The following is a 24,239-nucleotide window of genomic DNA, read 5'->3' as shown; positions in this document are numbered from 1 at the left end:
GTAATAAGACATAGTTACATTACTAAGTTCAAATCAGTAAAAATTTGTTCTGTTTAATTATTTTTTCTTTCGATATTACAATAATATAAAAAACAAATCATTAATTGTTTATTCACTAAAGAATGTATACCTTATTTAATACGTAACATAACAACATTAATACTATAAGTAGTATTCAAATAATTTCATTTTGCATGTTAATTTAATTGTAGTTACTAAAAAATTATAAGGATATCTCATAATTTTTATAAGTTAATAAGAAATCAATTCAATGATTTTGTGAGATTTCAGACCAGATAATATTTTAATATAATTACCATACAAAACTAAATTTCTTTCGAAATGATAAATTATCTTGTTGTGAAAACAAGAATTTTTAATAAAATATTCACTATTCTTATCCGACAGTTTTCCAAAACATAAAATATCTCGTATTATTAAATTATTCATGAATTTATAAAAAATTATCATTTTCTTTGATACAAATAACTAATATTTTGCTAATTTTCATAGAAATTTAATTAAAAAATAATGGTTATATGTAATAGTGATCTATAAATATTAATCTTAAAGTTTCTTTTATAAACATTTGAGATATCAATTGTTTACATCGAATCGCCGTATAAACATAATAAATCTTTATGTACGATTTTTCATACTTTTTAAGTGGAATCAAATATCCTTATCGATGGGTCATCAATCACGTGGTTGATAGACCGTGGTCAAAAAACGCCAAAGTGGAATTCAATGTCAATCCGTCAACTGGTACATTGGACTGTTTTTCTGAAATCAAGTTCACGATTACATGTTCTGTCACCAGTGAGATTGTTAATCAACAACTTGTCGGCAAATATCACGTGATCCTTTCGTATGTATATATTTTTAGACATAAAAGTCATAAGTCTCGTATTTTTTTTAGTATAATTAACTAATAGTTATATTGGATTTATTATTTATAAAGTTTTTCATTCGAAACAATTTATTATTTACGGTTTATACATACTTTATACATAAATTGTTTAAAATATATTTTGCTCAATTTGAAACCTGCAAATCATTTTTAAAGCTTATTTTTTAATAATATCGTATTATTTTGTCATGAGATATTATAAATATAACTGTTACGATTTACTATTCATACTACATTATGTTAAATTCCCATAGAAATAAATGAAATGAACTAATGACAATTGAATATAAAATATGATATTTCATAAATATCCAAACATCATACATTGGTTCTTCAATATTCACTCTATATTAATTTAGTTGGTGAAATTTAAATAAAACGCTCTGTTACAGAGAGTTTATATTTGCAATAAAAATAAACTTTTAGCAAATAAATTAGATTACAGCTAATGACACTAATGTTAATTTACAAATATAAAAATAAAATAAAATGGTATATGAAACGGTCCTTCAAGTTGTTATCCCTATCACTTTAATGAGGAATTTTAGATTATATTTTTATGCTAATTTCCTTTAGGTACATATTATATTTAATATATGTCATAAATAAAGGTAATGTAAATGTTTTAGTTATATTCAAACTTCTGAGAAACTCCTATAAATCATTTTTAAATAATAAAAAATTTATGATTGATAGCTATTGAGTTGTTAAAGATATATAGTTAATATATTTTAGATTGAATGCGAACTAAGAAAATATTAATTTTACTGTGATGTGTATTTTTTTTTTATGTCTGTCACCATTTTTTCTCAGCTCTCATTAGACCGATTTTTTTCAATAGGAGATCAAAAAATTACAAATCGTATCTTATTCAGTTGAAGCCATTGCCTTCGAAAATTTTAAATAATTCTTTTGTTCTCAATAAATGGGGGAAATTCTAAAAAATTTTTATTTTTTTAATCAATACATTTTTATTTTTTTTTCTGCTGTCATAACATTTTTAAAAATTAATGAAAAAAAATAATTTTATTATATATTATCTTAGATATATCTATTTCATTTAGTGTACATTTTTTGAAAACTTAACCTATAAGAAAACTAATAATTGCAATTTTTACACAAAAATTAAATTTTTTCAACTTAAACTTTGAAAACGTTCTGGAAATACCCAAGTTTTAAATATATATTATAATCAATCTTATTTTAAGTACTAAATGTTAAAAAAATTAAACTGTCCCGAAGATTTGTATTTTATATGAAACGGTCCTTCAAGTTGTTATTTTTACTTACATTGTCATAATTTTTTTGTATAAATATCGAATTAAAAAATTTCAATAGAAATCATAATAATAATTTATATGAATCTCTTAGTGGTTTATAGATTCTTTAATTGAAATATTTTAGAACTATAAAAGAACTATAAATAACTAGGATATAGTTTTATACCCTAATTATACTCTACGAAGTGTGTTCAGAAAATAAGGGGAATTTTCGTTTTTTGAAAAAAATATTTGTTTATTCGTTTACATTAATATTATCGCTTTAAAAAAAGTCCCCATTAGATATTTTGAACTTGTGCCGACGCTTTTCTCAATCCTGGAAACACTTCCCAAACTCAATTTTTGGGATAGCCTTCAGCTCAATCAGCGATGTGCTTATAATGTCATCTCAGCTTATAAAACCACAGTCCTTTAAGGTTTTCTTTATTTTTTGAAATAGAAAAAGTCATATGCAGCCATATCTGTAGAAAATGAAGTTTGTGGCATCGTTACAGTGTTTTTTTTGGCCAAAAATTCACAAACAAGCGATGAAGTGTGACCAGGTGCATTATCGTGGTGCAAAAGCCATGAATTATTTTGTCACAAAGCCGGGTATTTTTTTGGATTGCTTTACGCAAACGGCGTTGAACTTATAAGTAGTACTCCTTATTGACCGTTTGACCTCGTGACAAGAATTCATAATGCACTATGCCATTAAAGTCAAAGAACACGGTGAACATAACCTCCACGTTCGATCACACTTGTCGAGCCTTTTTCGGTCTTTGCGATTCAGAATGCTTCCACTGGGACGATTGAGCCTTAGTTTCAACTTCGTATCCATAAATCCATGTTTTGTCACCTATTTTAACACGTTTCAGTAATTCTGAATCGTCATTGACATCATTAAGTGACTCCTGAGCAACTTCCATTAGCCGCATTTTCTGATCAAAATTTAACAATTTTGAAACAAATTTTGCTGCTACGCGTTTTATACGCAAAATATTTGAAAAAATTTTATGACATGAGCCAATTGGTATTCCAAAATCATCAGTGAATTCTCTTACTGTAATTCGGCGATCGTTCATAATCATTTCTTTCACTTTATCCACGTTTTCATCAGTTGTTGATGTCTTGAGGCATCTGAGGGGTTCGTCATCTTCAACGTCTTCAAGCCCATCTTGGAAACGCTTATACCATACGTAAACCTTTGTTTTACTCATGGCAGACTTACCATAGGCTTTTGTTATCATATCATACACTTTATTTCATTTTTACGCAAAATTTTTTTTAATTAACGAAAATCGACGAGATCATATAAACACGTCTAATCTTAGCAGCTGCCACTGACAAAGTAAAAAATGAATCTAGCTGAAAATTGTATCATACTTCAGAGACATGTGTACCAACATGATAAAAAATTTGATAATCAGATTATCCAAATTTGTGTTATTTTCTGAACACGCCTCGTATAATAAACTAATAATCAGAAATATTCCGAGTCTAGTTTCATTTATGATTTTGATCACTGATATGTTGATAAATTTCATTTTATCCTAAATTTTTTTCTTATATGTTAATATTCGTTTTTTACTTATAAGTAATAATCTCAAAATTAGAGGTGATACGAAAAATCAAATTGCAGATTTGAAATTTGCGAAAAAATTGGTTTATCAAAAATACATTTGTGTCACTGATGAAAATTCCTTGTAGACCAATTTAAACTAAATTATTTGTAGAAGAGTTTTCATCAAGCGCTTCAATTTTTATAGATATTTTCCATAGAAATAACGATATATACAACTACATTATTAATATAATTTCTCCGTAAAAATTACAATTTTAAATTATTAAATATACATTTCATACTATATTTAAAGTTTATAAGAAATTTATTCATATTTTACACTCATACATCATAAAACTTGTAATAAGGTTATAAATAAGAAAATAAGGGTTCATTTTGAATAATACATCACCTTTTTAAAATTAAACACTATTTACAGATTTGTATCAAAGCATATCCCAATTATTCCAAGTCCACAATGTATCATGACATCATTGTGCTATCATTTTTAGTAGTCAATTTATTCAATAAAACTAAACATTTAATCACGTCGAGCTCTTTGATATAAAAAAATAGTGTTATTAAAATGTATAAATAGTAAAAAAAATAATATATTAATAAAAATAATCATTTCCAACAAATTACAATTTTTTTTCCGTTTTACATTCTTTAATTTCTCAAACATAATATGCTACAGTGGGTGGTGACCCTACTTCACGTGTTAGGGAGTCATAAATTGTTTTTGGCTAAACCAATGAGACGTGGGACGTGTATTATGAACGAATTGCACCAGAGACCATACACCATCAATGAAAAAATCACAATAAATATCTCGTTGGAACCCTGGGGATCGAACCTGAGACTCCATGCATTGTAACATACGTTTCTACTCACTTGGTCAGATCGACTCATAAGAAAATATAATATAATGGTTAAATAAACAAATACTCTATGTTATTATATCAAACAAATAATATACTTTTAATATTATTAACTTGGTTAATTTTTTCTTTAAATAATATAATAATTATATTATTATGCACGATAAGTAATATGTATTTTTAATATAATAAAAAATTTCATAAATTTTAATAATAAAAATAAAATATATATAGTTTTATATTTTTCAAACATATAGAAAAACAAAAGATTTATTTATCCCACGTAATATGTAGTGTAATAAATAGAATAATAACTAAACTTTTTTTTTACTGCCCCATATTAAATTTTATATTCAAGTTTATAAAGTTCATTTTTATGAATAATTTATGTTATATAATTTAATTTTATATTTGCAAGTTGTTGAACTTTTATGTACAAAAAAAATAACTTAGAGATAATAAACACTTGTATTACATTGCGTTAATTAAATTTTAGATTTTATATGTAAACTAATTTATAAATATTTACATCAGCTTAGATGTGGTAACATTTTATTTTATTATGTAAATTAATTAATTGATTTAGGTTTCAATATCTGTCTTATAATTTGTGTTATTTGACTTAAAATTGTTTTTAAAAATGTATTTTAAAATGAAAATAAATCTCCACTATTACTATAAATGTCTGCATCAGAATTTTTATTTATCTAAACAAATTACTTCTAGACATTTAAAAGATAATTTTTTGTTGAAAAACGCTAATAACTGATTTTGGAAAATTATTTTGTGGATAACTTTAACTTTATCTTAATAATTACTACCAGGAAAAATGTTTGAAGAATTATAATCGAACCAAAATAATAATTTTGTTCTTTATTAGCTTAATCATTGAGCATATTCCTCAAGTCAGCCTAATTTATCAAGACAATATGCGAAATGAAGATCGAGAAAGTTTTATTAAGGTAAATAAGTAATGTCCATAGAGTTCATGTTTTCTTATAGCTGTTTTTTAATTTTGTTTACAATTTCATATAGACTATTTATCCTGGTTTATTAGAAAATAAGGATAAATATAATTTATGATTCTTATAATAAATTTAAAAAAGTATACTCACCCTAAGGAATCTTTTATAATGTCTAAATCTATTGATCTATATATATATATATATTATAACACATATTAAAATAATAGAGAAAATAATTTAATTTTATAATGTATAGTATTTTAGTAGCATTTGCATTATTAGTTTTACCAGTGCAAATAATATTATTAGATGAAATTCAAACTGCGTAAATAAAGTTAAACTAATTAAATTTAACTAACCACTATGGATAACAGAGAAAGCCACAAGAACCAAACGTAATTGAAATTATGTGGACTGTACTTCGTAATTCATCGTAATTTGTTTGAAAAGCCAATGTGATGGATAAAATTAGTCGGGTCTCTCCAAGTCTATTAGCTATTTCATTATTCTGTAAAATTACGATTTTGACACCTCCGTATAATATAATAGATTATTTTATGAACTAAGAAAATATTTTATTTTAAATTTTCGGTACACATTTACGTAACAAACTAAATATTTAAAAAAATGTACTTAATTTTATACGATTTCACAATGAATGGAGGATAACTCCAATAATAATAAAAAAACGCCGAATAACAATAATAAATTATACAAAATTTATAAAATTTGTAATATTTAAAATATGTTTTGTCTCTCATATTATTTTCTATTAAATTATTCAGTAATGTTCGGGACTTTTAAAATTAATGGCATAAATGGTAGAATTCCATTCAAGTGCATAAGCTTTGTTCGTGAGTGTTGTCGGATCATAAGTTAGTAATAACGCCAAACCACGCCTTATGGAGACACATTGTAAATCAAAATCTTATTCAGTCTATTAAATTTGAGTTGTTCTATTTTATTCAGTTGTGTTTAGAAAGACATAAAAGTACCATTATGTAGCTTAAATAATTAAGTTTGGCACTATTTGTGCCTCAGTACATAAGTACTAAAATTTGATTCCGTTACGTTGGGCTGTATAGATTTGGCTATTCTCTTTTCTACAAGTAAAAGTTTTTAAGAGAGATATTTTATAAAAAATGATAGCTATTAAAATATTTTAGCATATTATCTAATAATTATTCCCAAAATTTATGATATCCTAAATTATGAGTAATTGATTTTAGTATGAGAACGTTAATGTTGCTGACCTTGAAGTACTATGTGCATATAAAGGCAAGGAGCCTATTTGCATGGAGGTATACCCAAGAGTTGTCGACTTAAATTCGTATAAATACAAACTTGGGTAAGTCAATATTTTATTAGACCTCAAATTTAATGATTATATTTAAATAAACACTTAAAACTTTTCTCTTAAAATAATGAATCCTTTTTCAATAAATGTTGTCAAACAAAATTTACGAAATTAAATAAAATGATTAATTTACATTTTTTAATAAATAATAAATAAACAAATGTAGTGGTTTTAATACCAATATATCAATTCGACAGTATATATTATTTATTAATAAAATTACAAATAGTCAAATAATTTTTTACTTAAAATTAGTATTATTTTCTTTCCATATTATAGATTTAAGCCTATAAAAACCTTTTGAACATTTGTATTTTACACAGTGAGGGTATATGCGTGAAAGAAACCATCATTTTTAAAAACAAAGGAACATCACCAGTCAATGTTTCATGGTTACGCTATGAGGAAAAAAATAATCAAGGCAATAGCTACTGTGATTCGACAATAAATTTTGAAGTAGTTCCTGAATTTTTAGTCGTTTACCAACAAGCTAAATTTGATATACGAATTGATCCCAAGAGAACAGGACACGTACGAAATGTGCTTAAATTCAATATGACTAACCGTGACAGCGTAGATAATATAGAAGTATATGTTCGAGGTTACATTGAACCACCGGGAGTAATCATAGAACCTACTTCTCTACTATTATTGGAAAATCAAAGCATTGGGACATTGGTGACTCACAATATAAATTTAAAATCCTGGATGCACGATGATCGTTCAATAAATTTAAACGTTTATTATTTTGAAAATAATGACAGAGAATTACATTTAGTCTCGCATAAGAGTTATTTTTTTGAGTTGAACCCAAAAGTTTCGAACCTTGAATCAATTATCGTAATGAAAGAGAACTATGAAACTTCCGTTAATACAGACGTATGTAATCATAAATATTTATTTGATATTAGTTTATAATTTTTTTTTATTAACTTGAACCTCTGAAATCTAATATAATTTAGTTTCAATTATTTTATAAAAATATTACCTTGAAAAAGAGAACTTTGATATATGCTAAAACAATAATATTTTAACCATTAAGAAGTTTTGAATTAACTAAATTATTCAACTCAAAGAATAGAATGTAGTTTGTGCCACTACTTTGATCGTATTTTCAATAGTATTATTAAAACCATCAACATTTTAGGCAAGTGGGATTTCATGTGAATTAACTGAATGGACGCTGGGAGGATGTAAAACTGTCTACAACCAAACTATAGCGTTAGTTATTGCACCAAATGTGCGCTTAAATAAGCAAATCGTGTCAATTGACCAACCACTATACAAAGGTATTGGCTATCATCTCAAAGGAATCTCATTATTTAATTATTCACATAGTGGTCAAATGTACTGTTGGGGTACTCCTTTGGGGCCCCATGCTAATCTTGTACTTTGCACTCCTGAACCTACTAATGGAGTTATACAAAGTCATACATGCATCGAGTTTGAACTTATCATAACTCCCAAAACAAATGTAAGTAAAATTAAATAATAAAATGTTATAATTTTTGAAACAAACGTTAAAAGTCAATGTACAAAAAATCACGAATAATAAATATCCATTACATTCAATGTAAATTATTTAGCTGATTTTTATATCTCTTTAATGTCTAATTTCCTTGCAAATTGTGTTTTTATTTTATTTTAACTTTTTCTAATTTAACAGAAGTCATATAATTCTTTTACAATTCCTTGTTTTATACAAAATGCGATTGAACCTGAAAAGTTAATGATTGAGTTTTGGGTAAAAGATTTTAGCGCTAAAATATCATACATCGATATAATTGGAATACAAAGAATAATACATTGGTGTGATCAGTAAGAAAATATATAATAACTTAGTTAAAAATATATATATATATTGCAAAAATTGTTAAATAATTAGTTAAAAAAAAAAAATTAATATTTAGTATTATTGAAATTGAACATTTATTTGAATTAAATTTATAACTAGATAATTAAATATTAAAGTTAAGATATAATAGTCCTCAACATTGCATACTTATTATTTTAGTAAAAATATTTTATTTTGCAAATCTACTAATTTGAATGAAATAGCTAAAAAAATTTTAATCAATGTTTAATATTTTTAAATATAGGGAAAAGGAATGGAAAACTAATAAAACTATTGATAATATTGATGAGTTAGAAAATGAAGCAGAGTGTATTACCGAAAACTATGTCATGATGTCAAATAATACGATGGTTTATGAATCGGAAAATTCCTTTGAAGCAGAATTAGAGTAATTAATCATAAATAATTTGAAGCTTTACTTAAAATTTAATTCACTAAAGAATATCATGCCTTTTCCTAGTTGTTTTAGCCATCTTATTTTGGGATTAAAATATCGTTAGTAATTCATTTTAGCTGTACTTTGAATTTTTAAGGCAAGATGTTCTTTAAATTAGGTATAAATTGAACGTATAATATAAATTGACCGGAAATGACACAGGCCGGAAGCTCCAGGACTAGTCAAATGGTGCACTCACAAATTGCCAGGACATGACGCTTCAATGGCGTCAATAGCTACAAAGACATCATCAATTGGTAAACATCAACAATTAATGAAATATCCAATAGCATTCAAAGATGTGCAATGTAACGTTGGTAAGAAAAAATTGATGAAACGTCAAAATAAACTCAAAATTAGAAAAATAATGAAAGTTTTAACCATAAATAAAAAATAATATACTATTTTCAAGAAAATTATTTCATTTAATTTGTTCGTTTAAATACACAGATTTATAAATCAAAGAATATTTTCGGTTAACTTTTCAGTAAACAAACAACAATTAAAAATATGCAACACTACAGATATTTTTTGTCAAGTTTATACATCTGTAAAAAACTTTAGCCTTGAAGCTTTAAACAACACTAAATCCACAAAAAGCTTAGAAAATTTAAAAGTTCAAGGTAAATAAGCTGATATCATATAACTGTTTAAATTTATAGTTTTTATACTTGAACTCATGAACTCTTATAATTGTGGCTGAATTGTATATATTTATATCTCAAAAATTATTTTCTTCTAAAAAAAGGTATATTAACTAAATTTTTTAAAATGGCAACATACATATTTAATTAGCTCTTAAAATAGGAAATAATTTAATTGAAAAAATACTGGTCGATAACCAGTATTTCAGAAGTTATTAATAATTTAAAGTAATAACTGGAGGTGAGTAGATAATGATTTATGGATCAATATAAATTTTTTTTTGTAGATGCATGATGTCTTTACCTATCATTTGGTATATATTATTTTTATATCTGACCCTTTACCTGCCCACAGGGGGGGATTTAAAATGACCACTTTTTCACAAAAAATTTNATATACGAGGGGGGTTCAAATCTAAAAAATGCATGTAGAAAAATTTACTTTTTCAACTTAAATTTTGAAAGTGTTCCGGAAAGTCTGACACTTTTATATATATCTTAAATTAAAGCTAATGCAATGTTCTTTATTATGCGAAAAAAAAATTTCGGACTTTATTTTATCTTCACGGTGAAAATGGCTACCGAATGCCATTATTGTGTGAAAATTCTCGATTTTATTTTTTACATTTTTAACTTTATAATGCTATGACATATTGAAAAGTGTATGGATCAACATTATTTTTTTATGAGAAATAATATTTTTTAATAATCCCTTTTTCATTCTACATACTTTATCTTAATTAGGATATTAATAATGAACTAGCAGATAATGTAGCTTTTGGAATAGTCCACCAATTTTTTTAAATTAAACAGCATCTAAAGATTTGCATCGAAGCGTTTTTTTTTTATAGTGATTTTAATCACTGTCAGATATCATTATACTTGATCCATCTATACCACGTCACCACTGTGCCGCGACCCCCCTGTGCTGGGTTTTTTTTATTAACTTTGATGTCTGTTTTCACCATGAAGATAAAATAAAGTCCGAAATTTTTTTTTTCCATAATAAAGTATATTACATTAGCTTTAGTTTAAGATATACAGGGTGATTTTTTTATCATAACCCACTCAATTACTTGCAAAATAATAATAATTTAAACATTTTTTTTATTTATTATCTTTAGTTACACATTATTCTTTAATGTGTTTATTCTTTAAAACCAATTAGCTACCTATATTTGTAATCCCTTGTGTATTATACCTGTATATTAACTCAAAAATTTGAAACTTTAAATGATTATATCTAATAAACGAATTAAGTTATATTAAAAATTCAAATGCCATTTACTATTAAATTAAAAGCTCAAACATTTTATTAAAATAAAAATATGTGTTACCATTTAAAAAAACAAAGTTGACCCTCTTCCAAGGCATAAGGGATGCACTTAAAAAGTATTACATAGTTAAATTTCAAGAATAATGTGTATCTAAAGATAATGAAAAAAAAAATGTTTAAATTATTATTATTTTGCAAGTAATTGAGTGGGTTATGATAAAAAAATCACCCTGTATATAAAAGTGTCAGACTTTCCAGAACATTTTTAAAAGTCAAGTTGAAAAAATTAATTTTCTGTGAAAAAGTTGTCCTTTTCAATCCCCCTTTTGGGCAGATAGAGTGTCAAAAAAAAAAATATACCAAATGAAAGGTAATGATATCATGCATCTATAAAAAAAAAAATTATATTGATTTGGTTATTTCTAAAAAGTTATGGCAATTTTAAGTAAAACAAAATTTTGAAAATTTCAAAAATTAGCGATTTTTAAATTTGTAATTTTTTTGGAGGTTTTCCCCATTTACGGGGAACGAGGGAATTTTTTTCAATTTTTGAGGGTAATGTCTTCGACTAGATACGATTTGTGATCTTTTGATGTATCATTGAAAGAAATCGGTTCGGTGAGAGCTGAGAGCTGAGAAAAAGTGGTAAGAGAAAAAAAAAAAAAAAAAAAACACATCTTAGTAAAACCAATACCTTCTCAGCTTCGCATCGAACCTAAAAGTTGACATACAACTGTTAAATACTCAATCAATTAAATTATTGATTGTTTACGGAAAGGAGTTTATCTAGTAAGATATTTACGGTGCAAAAGGAATTATGTTGTGTTTTTCCTACACGATAATTTCATAATGTTCTGTATTTATAATAAATTTAACTGCGCGAACCAACAACTCCCAACAAAAATGTAAGACTGCATGACAATAGTACAATAAAAGCAGGTACTTTAATATTTATTGCTCTACCAATAAATCAACTATCATATCGCAAAACAAAATTATTACTTAATATAATGGTATTAAAAGGTATTGGTTTGGAAACTTAAAATTATTTTATCTTACAATTTCAGGTAAAATAATCTAAAAGTAAAATTATTTGATTAATATATGATTAAAATAATTTACAAAAAAGTTCAAGTTAATAAACACATCAAAATCACATTAAAGATTGTGAATAAAATTTAATCTTATGCATGTAAATCCTAAAATTGAACAAAAATTGTTAGTCCGTATTTCACGTATACACAGTACAGTGTAATATACTATTATAAACTAAACCTTCTTGTAAATGGGCTGTCATTTTATTAAATATACCGATCAATCAATTTCTATATACACGTCAGAATTACATAAGATATGTGTTCAGTATAAGACAAGGGTGAAACCATATTGATAAAACCCAAGTAAACCAAAAATAATTCACAAAAAAAAGTTTCATGTTTTAGTATAATACTGAAAACAATACTAAAAAGCCACAATAGTGAGTAGTGTTAATATATTGTAACTGTAGAAAGCCACACGAATAGTTAGTTCTATAGTTATTTGAATAATTTAAAATATCAGAATTGAAATTTATTAATGTTGTATTAAATTATTTTGTATCGTTGTCACTATAACATCATAAACTAATACAGCATCAAAATGTAATTATTGCTCAACACATATTATGAATGAAACGGCTTTAAACATAAACTTTAAATTTCAGAACTCCTAAGTACTTTTTAAAAATGTACAAAATAATATTTATCATATTAATTTACTATTAATACATTAAATAGCTCTTTTAAGGTATATAAAACTTTGAGGTATAAGTTAAATAAAAATAAAAAACATTGTTAGGTATTAACATCATAAAATGTATCCCTTAAAATTGAGTATTTTATGTTATGTTAGATTAAGAATTTTCACTGCATTATTATTGATAAATATTAGTAAAAAATCTCTTTAAATTAATAGAATTTTTGAAGACATCGAATAGTTACTGTGCTGTATGGATTGATATTAGCCATAGTGATTTACCAAGCAAAAAAGAACTAACAATATCAGTGTGCACGTTGGCTACAGTTTGGGGTCAGTATGAGGATGAGGTGTTGATCGAGCTTCATTTAGATGATGATGTGCTGCCGGCTGTATGTATTCCCATCTTTATCCTAGTAGTCACGTACCCAATTGAGTTTCCACTGGCCACGCCACCCGGACCCACCGGCAATGTTAAGTACGTGATCGATAAGAGACTGATTAAGTTCTAACATAACTATAACATATATCACTACACTCAAAAAAGAGTATTTATTTAATTTTAAAATATTATAGCTCTTAAAGGTTTTGTATTACAAATAAAGTTGATTTATCTATTAAAACAAAATAGCTTCTGAAATTGCCATTTCATATGTATAATTATATTATCTATAAAATATACTAAAATAACAATCATAGGCAAAATCATAAGGGTATTATCTCTACAAAGTCAAATTTTCTTCACAATACAATACGATGTCAATAGACATCTCAATTTTGAACTATTTTAGTGGATACTTATTAATAATATTTATGTTAGTTTATTTTATTAAATTTAAAATTATCATTTTACATCTTTAGTTTTAGTTTATACTCTATGGAGTCTAATGTTCAATTAGCAATTAGAAATAAATGTGATATTCCAATTCAGATATCATGGCTACTATTCAATAAAGATCATAAGAACATGCCATTTTCAGTATTACTCGATATGTTAACGCCTAATCTATCAGAACCTTGGTCGTTTAGAATAGCACCTTATTATGGATCAAATGAACCGCAATATTTTAAAGTGAGTCTTCTAAATTATTATAATTATTCATTTATAATGTAATAAAGAGCGTTTGCATTTTTTTAATAACCTACTTTTTACTTTACCATCTTTGATCATGTAAATATAAAATATATTATGCACAATATATGTTTTGTAATTTGATAGATTTAACTATATTAAGTTCCAGATAAATAAAATACATTAATTTTTATTCAATTTTTAACCAAAAATTGATTTATTACCAGGTAGATCCAAAAATTTTATCGATAAAACCGAGAGAAAATAAATTCGTAACATTTTCATTAGACCGAAGTAAGGAGCTTTTGGTTAAACGTAACGAAAAAAACATCACATTTGGAAAAGCTATTGGTATAGTTACATCACTAAATCCTCCTGAGTAAGTAAATACTTTTATGGTTGTTATTAATTAAACAAATAAAATGTTTATATTCCGAAAACTCATCACGACTATGAAACCTAAGAGTGAAGTTTTCTGAACCCTAAACCACAAACTAACCAAACATCTCTATTTTGCTCTTAGTATAGAATTATATTTAGTAACGAAACTATCTTAGTTGTTACGGTATAAAAGTAGCCTTGGTATTCTATAAAATATATTTTAAACTTAACATACTTCAAAATGTTTTAGCGGTATAATACCACCAATAGTAAATTAGACATTATTTAACTAAATTGTTGTTTTTGTATAATAATACTATGATTCGTTATTACAGAAAAAACTGCACGAGAGTAGATGGTTTTAACATGTTGCCACTGACAGTTGATATTCGGTCAGAAACGAGACACTCGTTGCTACCTAATTTTCTTATACGGGATCAAAATAATATATTTCAGGTAATTAAATGTATACTATAACCCATTAAAAAAATGATAAATTACCGGAAATGAAAAAAACTTGACGGGCGCTATTAATATATTTTAATGTTCTGCTTGAAATAAAAACGCAAATGAAGTTTTTCCATAATATTTGACTTGAAAAATTATACCATTTTAATATAATGTGTTTCTCAAGATTTCAGCCGTTGAAATATATAGCCATCAAAAAGCACATCATAAGATTACTCGACATATAGCTCTGTTGAACATATTACAATACCCTAGTGCCATAGTTTTCGAAATTGATGCTCCATTCTTTATCAAATCTATTCGTACTTTACGATGCGGTACTAAACCAGGTGATACTGAGATTCGAATATTTTACGAAGACTTAATTAATGTAAGAATTAAAATAAGTTTTATTGAAACCAATTTATAAAAATGATTTATAAAATTATAAATTATTCGTGTAATAATAACGTAAACAGTATTTTGCATTTTACTAAAACTTTATACAGATAGAATTGGAAGTTGTAATTTCGATTATGAACTTAAATACACCAAAAATGCCTATACAAGGAATTTCAAGAAAGTTAGTTTTGTCTAGTAAGTTATATGCTAAATGTTCAGAATCAATATATAATCCAAGAGTAAGTTTTAGATAATCTTATGTATTGTAATTTTTTCTAGGATATTAATAAGTTAAACATTAACTATTAATTATATAAGGTGTTCAGTAAGTAAGGAACGGGTTTTTATTGTTCTCATTGTTTATAACAATTGGCTGGTTTCTTACTTACTGAACACTCTATATAATTCTGTAATCGATGCAATAGCTCAACTAAACGGTATTCCAACATGGTGAGTATTATGCAGTTAAAGATTTTACTGACAGTGCAATAAATTAGACGAGGTGTAAATTATTAATCTTGAAACATTTTCCTTAGGTTGTTTCCTTCTGCATTAAAACACTTATCCCAAGTGGCCGGTATATGATTTATATAGCTACACGTGTTTCTATCTCATCAGAATTTCTTGTTTTTAATTTACTTATTTGAATGTGAGAATACCATTTATTTGAATTATATATTTTTTATTCAAATAACTTATAATTTAGTATCTTTTTAGAGTATGAAAATAAAACAATTTTGTTTCATAAATAAACGAATATGCAATATAAAATTTCATATACCTAATTTAAGTTTTCATATAGTGTTATTATACACAGAATGTTAGATTAATTTTTAACTTTTAAAATTTTCATGTATTATATAGTATTTATTTTATCATATAGATAAAATATCTATTTTGATGTTTTTAACTATGAATTATTTCACTAAATATATTTATTTTTAATTAGTTATAAATTTTTTGTAAATAACATTGATGTTCGCAAACTATTTTGACCTATTTATTTTATTAAATTTATCAACCCAACAAAAAAATCATTCTTCAAAAAAACTCTGACAAATTAACTAGATAAATTTAAAAAACAAACTATTCTTTTTACACTCTGTTTTACTACTATACTTAGGTAGTAACTTCTTTTGAGTTGCACATACATTATCCGGTGCTAAAACTGTCAGTAAAAAACATAAATTTTGACAAAGTGGCCATAAGAGAGACAAAATCCATAGATGTGAAGTTATCTTCTTATTCAGGTGTGTAAGATTTATGTGCATGTGAATTAATAAATGTATAGATTAACCTAGTTGTTGACCCCGTTTCCACATTGTTAGATATTAAATTTTCCGAAAAACGATTTCTCAGTCACTACTTTCGGTACCATCCTCTTCACTTTTTCATAATTTTTGTTGAATAATAATTTCATTTTTGTTTATATTAATAATAGGCACGGAAACTTTTCTTGCATATTCGAAATGTGAAACGTTTACGATTTTACCTACCGAAGGCGTAGTACCATTTAATCGGGTGGCAAATCTAACAATTACTTTCACTCCAAGGTAATCATATATTTAATTAATTATTCAAAGTTATTATTCCTATTAAACGTACATATAATTATTAATCAACACCAAGGAAGATTGTTAATTGTAAAACTATTTTGTATTGTTACATATTATGCTTTTATTGTTTGAACAGCAACTAAAAAAATTCTAGTAAAGTTTATTTTAAAAGTTTTTTTATTTTTTATTTATCAAATAATCTTAAAATTAGAAGTATTTTTTGAAAACAGTTCTAATATAATATTTATTGATATTTTATATAGAAATAATGCACGCTTTTGAAAAAAAGCTTAAAAGAATGGACTAAACCTACGTAAATTTTTTTTCTTTTTAGTTAGAGTACTCTAACTAAAAATTAAATCTTTTAATAAAAATTTTACATTTGATGCGTTAAAGTTAACACTATATATCAGAGTGTCTTAAACCTAACTGACAACTTTTAAACATTTATTATTTTGATAAATTATTGTTCTTTTAATAATTACAAAGAAAAGTAAATATGAAAAACTTTTTGTCCAAAATATTTAGTTTATTTTATAAGATATTTCAACAATGATTCCAAATCTGCCTTCAGATTTTTTCCATTACATTTTATTTTTGATATAATTACTAGTTAGTTATTAAGTATTAATTAAACAATTAAGTTATTATAAAAAAAAATGAAAAATCATAATAATTTTTAAAACTTTTTTGATATAATTTTATGTTATTAAAAAAGAGTTGTTCAAAATTGGGGGCTTATCCTTCAAGTGTCATAATAGTTTTTATAAAACTTTATTTTACCTACTATATTTATTAAAATTCTTGTAACTCAATAAATATTTATCCTAAAGTTGTTATCGACCAATCAAAATTTTTTTGCAAGAAAAGAGGTAAAAAGTAGCTATTATTTAATTCTAAAAAAAATTAAACTTTTTCTTTTTACTGATAAATAATAAAAAATATGCCCTAGTATAAGAAAAGAATGATAATTGAACCAAAAGTAATAAGTTTTATCAGTTATATCTAGGACACTCTTTATAAAATTCTTAATATCTTGATATATCACTCAACCTAAATTTTGAGTGTAACAAATGTGTTTATGGTAAGATCAGAGTGATAAGAGATATTCTAACATACCAAGGTACCTTTTTGATTGTTCTGAGATAAATAAATTGGAAAGATTGGTTAATTTTAACATTTTAGACTTTAGCTAAACCTCAGATAATGATACCATATATCTATATTGACTTCAGTATAGCATCATAAAGGAAAATTTTGATCTTGAGTGATACTTTTAAGTATAGTAATGGTCTTAGCATATTAAAACGGAAGTTTAGTGTTTTGAAATTTTCTTTTAAATATGGAGACTAAGTTAGACGCTTGTCAAATATCAAGCCTAAATATTTTATTTGAGGTAATTGGATGATGAGAAAACCACTTTCTGAAACGAAAAATTAATTTAGAGAGCGAATTTTAACTGTGACATGTAATAATTTAGTTTCATATACTTTAATTTTCAAATTCTTTAATTATTTTTCAAGAGTGTCAAAGTGTTCATCTAATTGTTATCGTTCTATATTAGGAACTCTATTAGATGCTTATATTTCAATGTTATCAGTGTATGTCAAAAATTGTGTGTGAAGAATGTTAGTAAGTCTGAGGTAAACATTATATTGAGACATAAAACTATGTCACTGTCTTAGGGAACACCGGCTTGAAACTTGTTTTTGAAATTTTGGTAGTTAATCCGTACTTTAAAGGTTCGATTTTCTAAGTAGAATTTTATCAATAGGTAATGTGATGTTGTAAATATATTTTTGATTTTGAAAAACAGGCCAGGGTGTCAGATCGAAAGGAAGTCCTGAGCTTTATTGTGAAAACTATGTAATTGATATATAGTTGCGTGCTACCCATCAATGCACAAAAACTATATTAGAAATTAAGAATTGTTTTTAATTTTTAGACAATAGATAAATAACGAATTAGTAATTATTACTAATTCGTTATTGTTTATCAAGCTATTTTTCATGTGCTGGTAGGAAACTAATTGGCCTATAAAAAAGTGGAGTTTCAGGTGGCTTACCGGTTAGGAAACTATAACGATTTTTGATTTTTTCTATACTATAGAAAAAATATGATATACATAAGACGGTGTTAAATATTAATGTGATGAGAATGATTAATTTATATAAGGGATTTTTTATTACTTCATTCGTGATGAGATCATAGACTGTTGATTTGTTCAATGAGAAATGTATTTGATAAAGGGTACGTTAGGTGCTGCTCAATTTTGTTAACTTGTGAGGAGGTCGACACATGACATGAAACTGAAAGATTGTTAAATTTTAGTTAAGAAGAGCGTCAGATTTTTTTTTGGTAATTTTTAATTAAAGAATAATCTGGTATACGTAGAGGATAAGAAACTTCTTTGTGTTTGGAGAGTGATTTGGTTCTTCTCCATAATGAGACATTTAAGAGACAGAGTAATTTAAGATGTGCCTCGTAGTTTTCATTTCTATGATTTTGAAGTAGTTTTTTAAATTTATTTGGTAATAAATTGTATTTATGCTTTTCATCTAAGAACTGAATTAGCTGTCACCTAGATCCATCTTTCTTATTTCCGGAAATTAATTATCTAAGCTCAGGAGTTAGAATATCTTTAGTAAGTTTTATGTTGGTGGGTTAGGAAAACATTTTTGCAGCTTTTTGAATATCTTTCGGAAGTGAAGTTGTCAATATCTAAAGTCGTTTTAAGTTTAATGTTAAGTATTGATTATGCTGTCATTACATTTCTAATGTAGTCTAGTTGATAGGACCTGAAGTGATTAGCGTTGAATTTAATAAACTGATGAGTTATGTTTTTATTTTATTAAAGAAAATTTCTTTTTATCGTTATCGTTTAAATCTTAGCAATCATAAATTAATTTGTAGTAATTTACTTTTCAGTAGAGTCATTTTACATTAAAATATAACAATTATCCTAATATTTTTTAAATTTATATATTAACATTATTTTCAGTTTTTAATAGTTACCATTTTACAAAATTATATTGTTTCAGAGATGATATTCAGTACTCGAGTACTATTGTTATTCTAACTAGAATACCTTTAGACTTAATTTCGTTAGACGTATCCGGAACCGGAATAAAATGATTTTGTCAGTGTACCATTTACATTATGTACGATGCGTCTTTTAGATAATAAAACAAACAACTAAATTTTTGGGATAAAGTTTCAACTTTCGTATATTTGTTAGTTTTTCTTTAAAAGTTTTAAATTAGTTTAATTTTAAAAAGTTTAGTAAGGCTAAGTTCAACAGTTAGTTTCAAAATGTTACTCATTTTAGATACATTAACTATAAGATCTATAATAATTTAAATTACCGTCATTTCTACTTTTATGAAACATAATATATCAATAAACTCAAAATTTAAAATATATCAATATTATAGGCGAAACTAAACTTTAGATAAACTAAGCCAAATAAAATTGTATTAAATTTTCAATGGCTTGTTTTTATGTTTTCTTGTAAAGCTAGGACAACTTAGTCTATCAGTTAAAGAAGAATATTAATAAGAGACATTAAATTTTTTCTATCTAATTAACTAGCCATCAAAACCCAAATCAATATTTATCAATATTGTTATCTCACTAAAATACCGTCAATAATTTATACAGGGTGTTCAGTAAATAAGGAAACGAATTTCTATTGTACTCATTGTTTGTAACAATTTAACTGTTTCCTAACTTACTGAACACCTTGTATAATGGGTAATACAACAGAATCTGGAGACTTATTATACGTCTAGAAATACGATTTTATACTATAGTTCATGTATACAAATACTATACGTGTAAACAAATAATTATATCAATATATTCTGTTTATGACTAGTATTGGATCACCTTATTGATACCACGTAAATTAATGAAAAGGTTTGTGTAGGTAATGCTCTAAAGTGCAGGCCCCCCAAAAAGATGGGTTACATTACCTTCTCTAACGCTAGCCCTGGAAAAAAATAATTTACACTGATAAAATAAGAGACTATTAACTATTGTATTTAAAATTATTAAGAAATTTTACACACTTTTTCTTTTTGTTTAGGATTTTTTTCTTATTATTATTTTGGCTTATATAAAATTCATACATTATTATAATTTAAATTTAATAATTTTGTGACATTTCTGTAGAACCCCACTTGACCAAGTTTTACACTTATTATCCACAAAGGATTCTAAATATTAAGTCTGGCCTTGTAGGCACGAGCAGTAGTTTCGCCTATTATCATAATGATGTTTTAAAATGGGCACTTCTATTACATAAATAAAAAAAACAGTAAGATAAAAATGTAGGTCATTTATCTAAACAGTTTTAGAACAAAAAAAAAACCCAGCACAGTGAGGATGTGGCATATTTGGGTCAAGTATAATGATATCTGACAGTGATTAAAATCACTATCATAAAAAACGCTTCGATGCAAATCTGTAGATAGTGTTTAATTTTAAAAAATTGATGAATTATTCCAAAAGCTACATGATCTCCTATTTCCTTATTTATATCCTGATTACAAATTTTATGATTTATAAGTGTAATATATGAATAAATAAATATCTATATTTATTATATTTATATAATATACAAATATATAAAGGAAAATGATGTTATTTAAAAAAAAAGTATGTTGAATGAAAAAAAGATATAAATATTATTTCTCATAAAAAAATTGTATTGGTCCATACATTTTTCAAAATTTTATAGCATTATAAAGTTAAAAATATATAAAGAATTTTTTTACAAAAATCGTATTTTTTTATGAACTTTGATGCCTGTTTTCACCGTAAAGACAAAATAAAGTCCGAATTTTTTTTTTTTATGATAAAGTATATTACATTAGTTTTAATTTAAGGTGTTTATAAAAGTGTCAGTATTTCCAAAACATTTTAAAAAGTTAATTTTTTGTGAAAAAATTGTCATTTTGAATCCCCCCCTATGGGCAGGTAAAGTATCAAATTTATAAAAAATATATCAAATAATAGGTAAAGACATTATGCATCTATAAAAAAAAATTATATTGATATAATGATATTGAAAAAGTTAAGCAGTTTTAAGTAAAAAAAATTAGCAATTAATAAAAAAATATAGAAGTTTTAGTATAGAAGCTTAACCATTATACATTTATGTAAAATGTCGTATATACAGATTGTTAAATTTTTCTTTTGATGTACTTACCGTCCAAAACATTTTCATCACTGCAAACAATATCTGTAATAACAAAAAATAATCTAATAAAAACACTTTAAAATTCACTAAAAAAATAAATCAGTAATGTTTAACAATTGAAGTAATCTTTGATTTACCTACATTTTTTTTATAATGTAATTTATTAATGTACATTTTAAATTTTATGTCAATTTTTTTAAATGTAAAAGTTTAAGATAATTCTACAATATTAATTACTGAAATTACGTTTTTTCATGAAGTATATAGTGAAACATTAGTAACCAACGTATGTTGTACTATTGAGAAACCTAACTAAATTTTGGTAGTTGGCTGCATAAAAACAATAATTCTTTTTATTTGTTTTAACCTAAATGCAAAGATTAAATTTAATCATCAAGTACTTAGTACAGTTAATCATGATGACCATGATGACCATACACAAACCGCTAAAGAATTTTATCGAAAACAAATTATTTGATGGTTTTTTTACACAAACGTCATTAGTACATATATTTTTCTTAAATATTATTTTTAAGGAATAATTTAATTAAATTTTTTCGTTATTTCATTCGCTTTTCAATTATGTAATACTACACATTATATTCCCTGATTTAATAAGACAAACCTTACAAATATGTTTCTGTGAACTATTGTCCATCTCTTATGTGAAATAAATTTAGGGAATATATTTCCTTTTAACATTGCCATGTTGAAAAATCATTGTGAATTATAATACTAATGGTAATAATGTATAATAATAATACTGGCAATGTATGCTAGACTTCTTAAGTTTGGTATATATGAACATTAGTCTTTAGGCATTGCGTTATTTTTTAATTATAATAGTGTGGTTTTGGCAGTATTATTTGCAAATTAAAGCGTTAATATTATATTTTGCTTAATAAATCTTATTAATTTATATTTCTAGTGAATTTAGATCTAGACACAATTAAATATTGCTCTTGGAAATAGACTAATTTTTTTAAAAACCAAATAACTTAATTTTTTTTTTTATGTCTGTTGTCACTTTTTCTCAGCTCTCACTGGACCGATTTCTTTCAACAATACGTCAAAAGATCAAAAATTGTATCTAGTTGAAGACATTACCCTTAAAAATTAAAAAATTTTCCCTCGTTCCACGCAAATGAGGGAAATATCTAAAAAAATTACAAATTTAAAAATCGATAAATTTTGTCATTTTTTTCACTTTTTTTTCTTAAAACTTCCATAACTTTTTCAAAAATAAACAAATCAACATAATTTTTTTTTATACTAAAACCTTAGATATTTTCCTTTTATTTGATATCATTTTTTTGAAAATCTAACACTTAACCTGCTCATTGGGGGGGATTTAAAATAGGAACTGTTTTACAAAAACTAACTTTTTCAACTTAATTTTTGAAAATGTTCCAGAAATACTGCGTCTTTTAAACATATATCTAACGAAATCTTATTTTATGTACTATAAAATAAAAAAAAAAAATTTGTCCCGACACTTTATCTTCTGCATGCAAACGACTGCCGTAATTAAAAAATATGCTATTTTTCTATTAAAATTCTAGGTTTTGTATTTTATTTTATTTTAAAATATCTTATTAGGAGAATACATGGTGAAAATAGCTCCCGTATATAAAAATATGCTATTATTGTGTTGAAATTCTTGGTTTTGTATTTTATTTTATTATAAGGAGATTACACTGATTTTCATAAATATTATATCAATCTAAATGACATATTATAAAAAATTAATCATATTTAAATTTTTTTGTTTCTTTGAAGTCGAAAAAAAAAACTTTAAAATTTGAACTAGTCAAATATCCATTTTTATTAAGTGACGAATGAGACGTACGGTTTTTGAGACGGTAACACTTGGGTCTTTCACGACTGTGGCACTGAATTTTTTTTTAATTCTTTTTGAGTTAAAAAAAAATGTTTAACTCATTTGATTTTTATCTCATTTAGATTCAATAACTTGAATAAATATCAAGGATTCCATTACTGTAGTCTCCTCTCGTGAGAAGAAATTCATATAAATATTATTTTACTATGTGGTTTTTTTTTGTAGCTATCATTTATTTTCTCAGCTCTCATTTGACCTACTTTTTTGACAATTTTTTTTTTTTTAATTAAACACTATCTACAGATTTGCATCGAAGCGTTTTTTATGATAGTGATTTTAATCACTGTCAGATATCATCTATACTGGATCCAACTATGCCACGACCCCACTGTGCCGCCACCCCACTGTGCTGGGTTTTTTTTAATAAATATTAAAATCCAATTATTAGATGTATTTT

General features: G+C 25.3%; 2 protein-coding genes across 2 annotated transcripts in view; one reads left to right on the top strand and one right to left on the bottom strand.

Annotated features, from left to right (window-relative positions):
* The window catches only part of LOC126896668 (uncharacterized), a 61,273-nt gene extending 41,241 nt beyond the window's left edge, over positions 1–20,032 (top strand). The window contains exons 13-30 of the mRNA XM_050669621.1: positions 668–868; positions 5,495–5,576; positions 6,809–6,927; positions 7,260–7,815; positions 8,084–8,410; positions 8,603–8,754; positions 9,036–9,179; positions 9,390–9,544; positions 9,716–9,850; positions 13,101–13,359; positions 13,743–13,953; positions 14,181–14,332; positions 14,670–14,790; positions 14,969–15,172; positions 15,291–15,422; positions 16,307–16,433; positions 16,625–16,736; positions 19,781–20,032. Of these exons, the coding sequence (XP_050525578.1) occupies positions 668–868; positions 5,495–5,576; positions 6,809–6,927; positions 7,260–7,815; positions 8,084–8,410; positions 8,603–8,754; positions 9,036–9,179; positions 9,390–9,544; positions 9,716–9,850; positions 13,101–13,359; positions 13,743–13,953; positions 14,181–14,332; positions 14,670–14,790; positions 14,969–15,172; positions 15,291–15,422; positions 16,307–16,433; positions 16,625–16,736; positions 19,781–19,874 (3,283 nt within the window). The 3' untranslated portion in view covers positions 19,875–20,032. The remainder of the gene's footprint in view (positions 1–667; positions 869–5,494; positions 5,577–6,808; positions 6,928–7,259; positions 7,816–8,083; positions 8,411–8,602; positions 8,755–9,035; positions 9,180–9,389; positions 9,545–9,715; positions 9,851–13,100; positions 13,360–13,742; positions 13,954–14,180; positions 14,333–14,669; positions 14,791–14,968; positions 15,173–15,290; positions 15,423–16,306; positions 16,434–16,624; positions 16,737–19,780) is intronic.
* The window catches only part of LOC126896701 (TWiK family of potassium channels protein 7-like), a 57,875-nt gene that overhangs the window by 24,920 nt on the left and 8,716 nt on the right, over positions 1–24,239 (bottom strand). Inside the window, exon 2 of the mRNA XM_050669676.1 lies at positions 21,952–21,984. The gene's annotated coding sequence lies outside the window, so the exon portion shown is untranslated. The remainder of the gene's footprint in view (positions 1–21,951; positions 21,985–24,239) is intronic.

This window comes from Daktulosphaira vitifoliae, unplaced genomic scaffold, assembly GCF_025091365.1.
Source record: "Daktulosphaira vitifoliae isolate Bord-2020 unplaced genomic scaffold, ASM2509136v1 Scaffold_1, whole genome shotgun sequence".
Taxonomy (NCBI): Eukaryota; Metazoa; Arthropoda; class Insecta; order Hemiptera; family Phylloxeridae; genus Daktulosphaira; species Daktulosphaira vitifoliae.
This window is presented reverse-complemented; position numbering and strand designations above follow the sequence as displayed.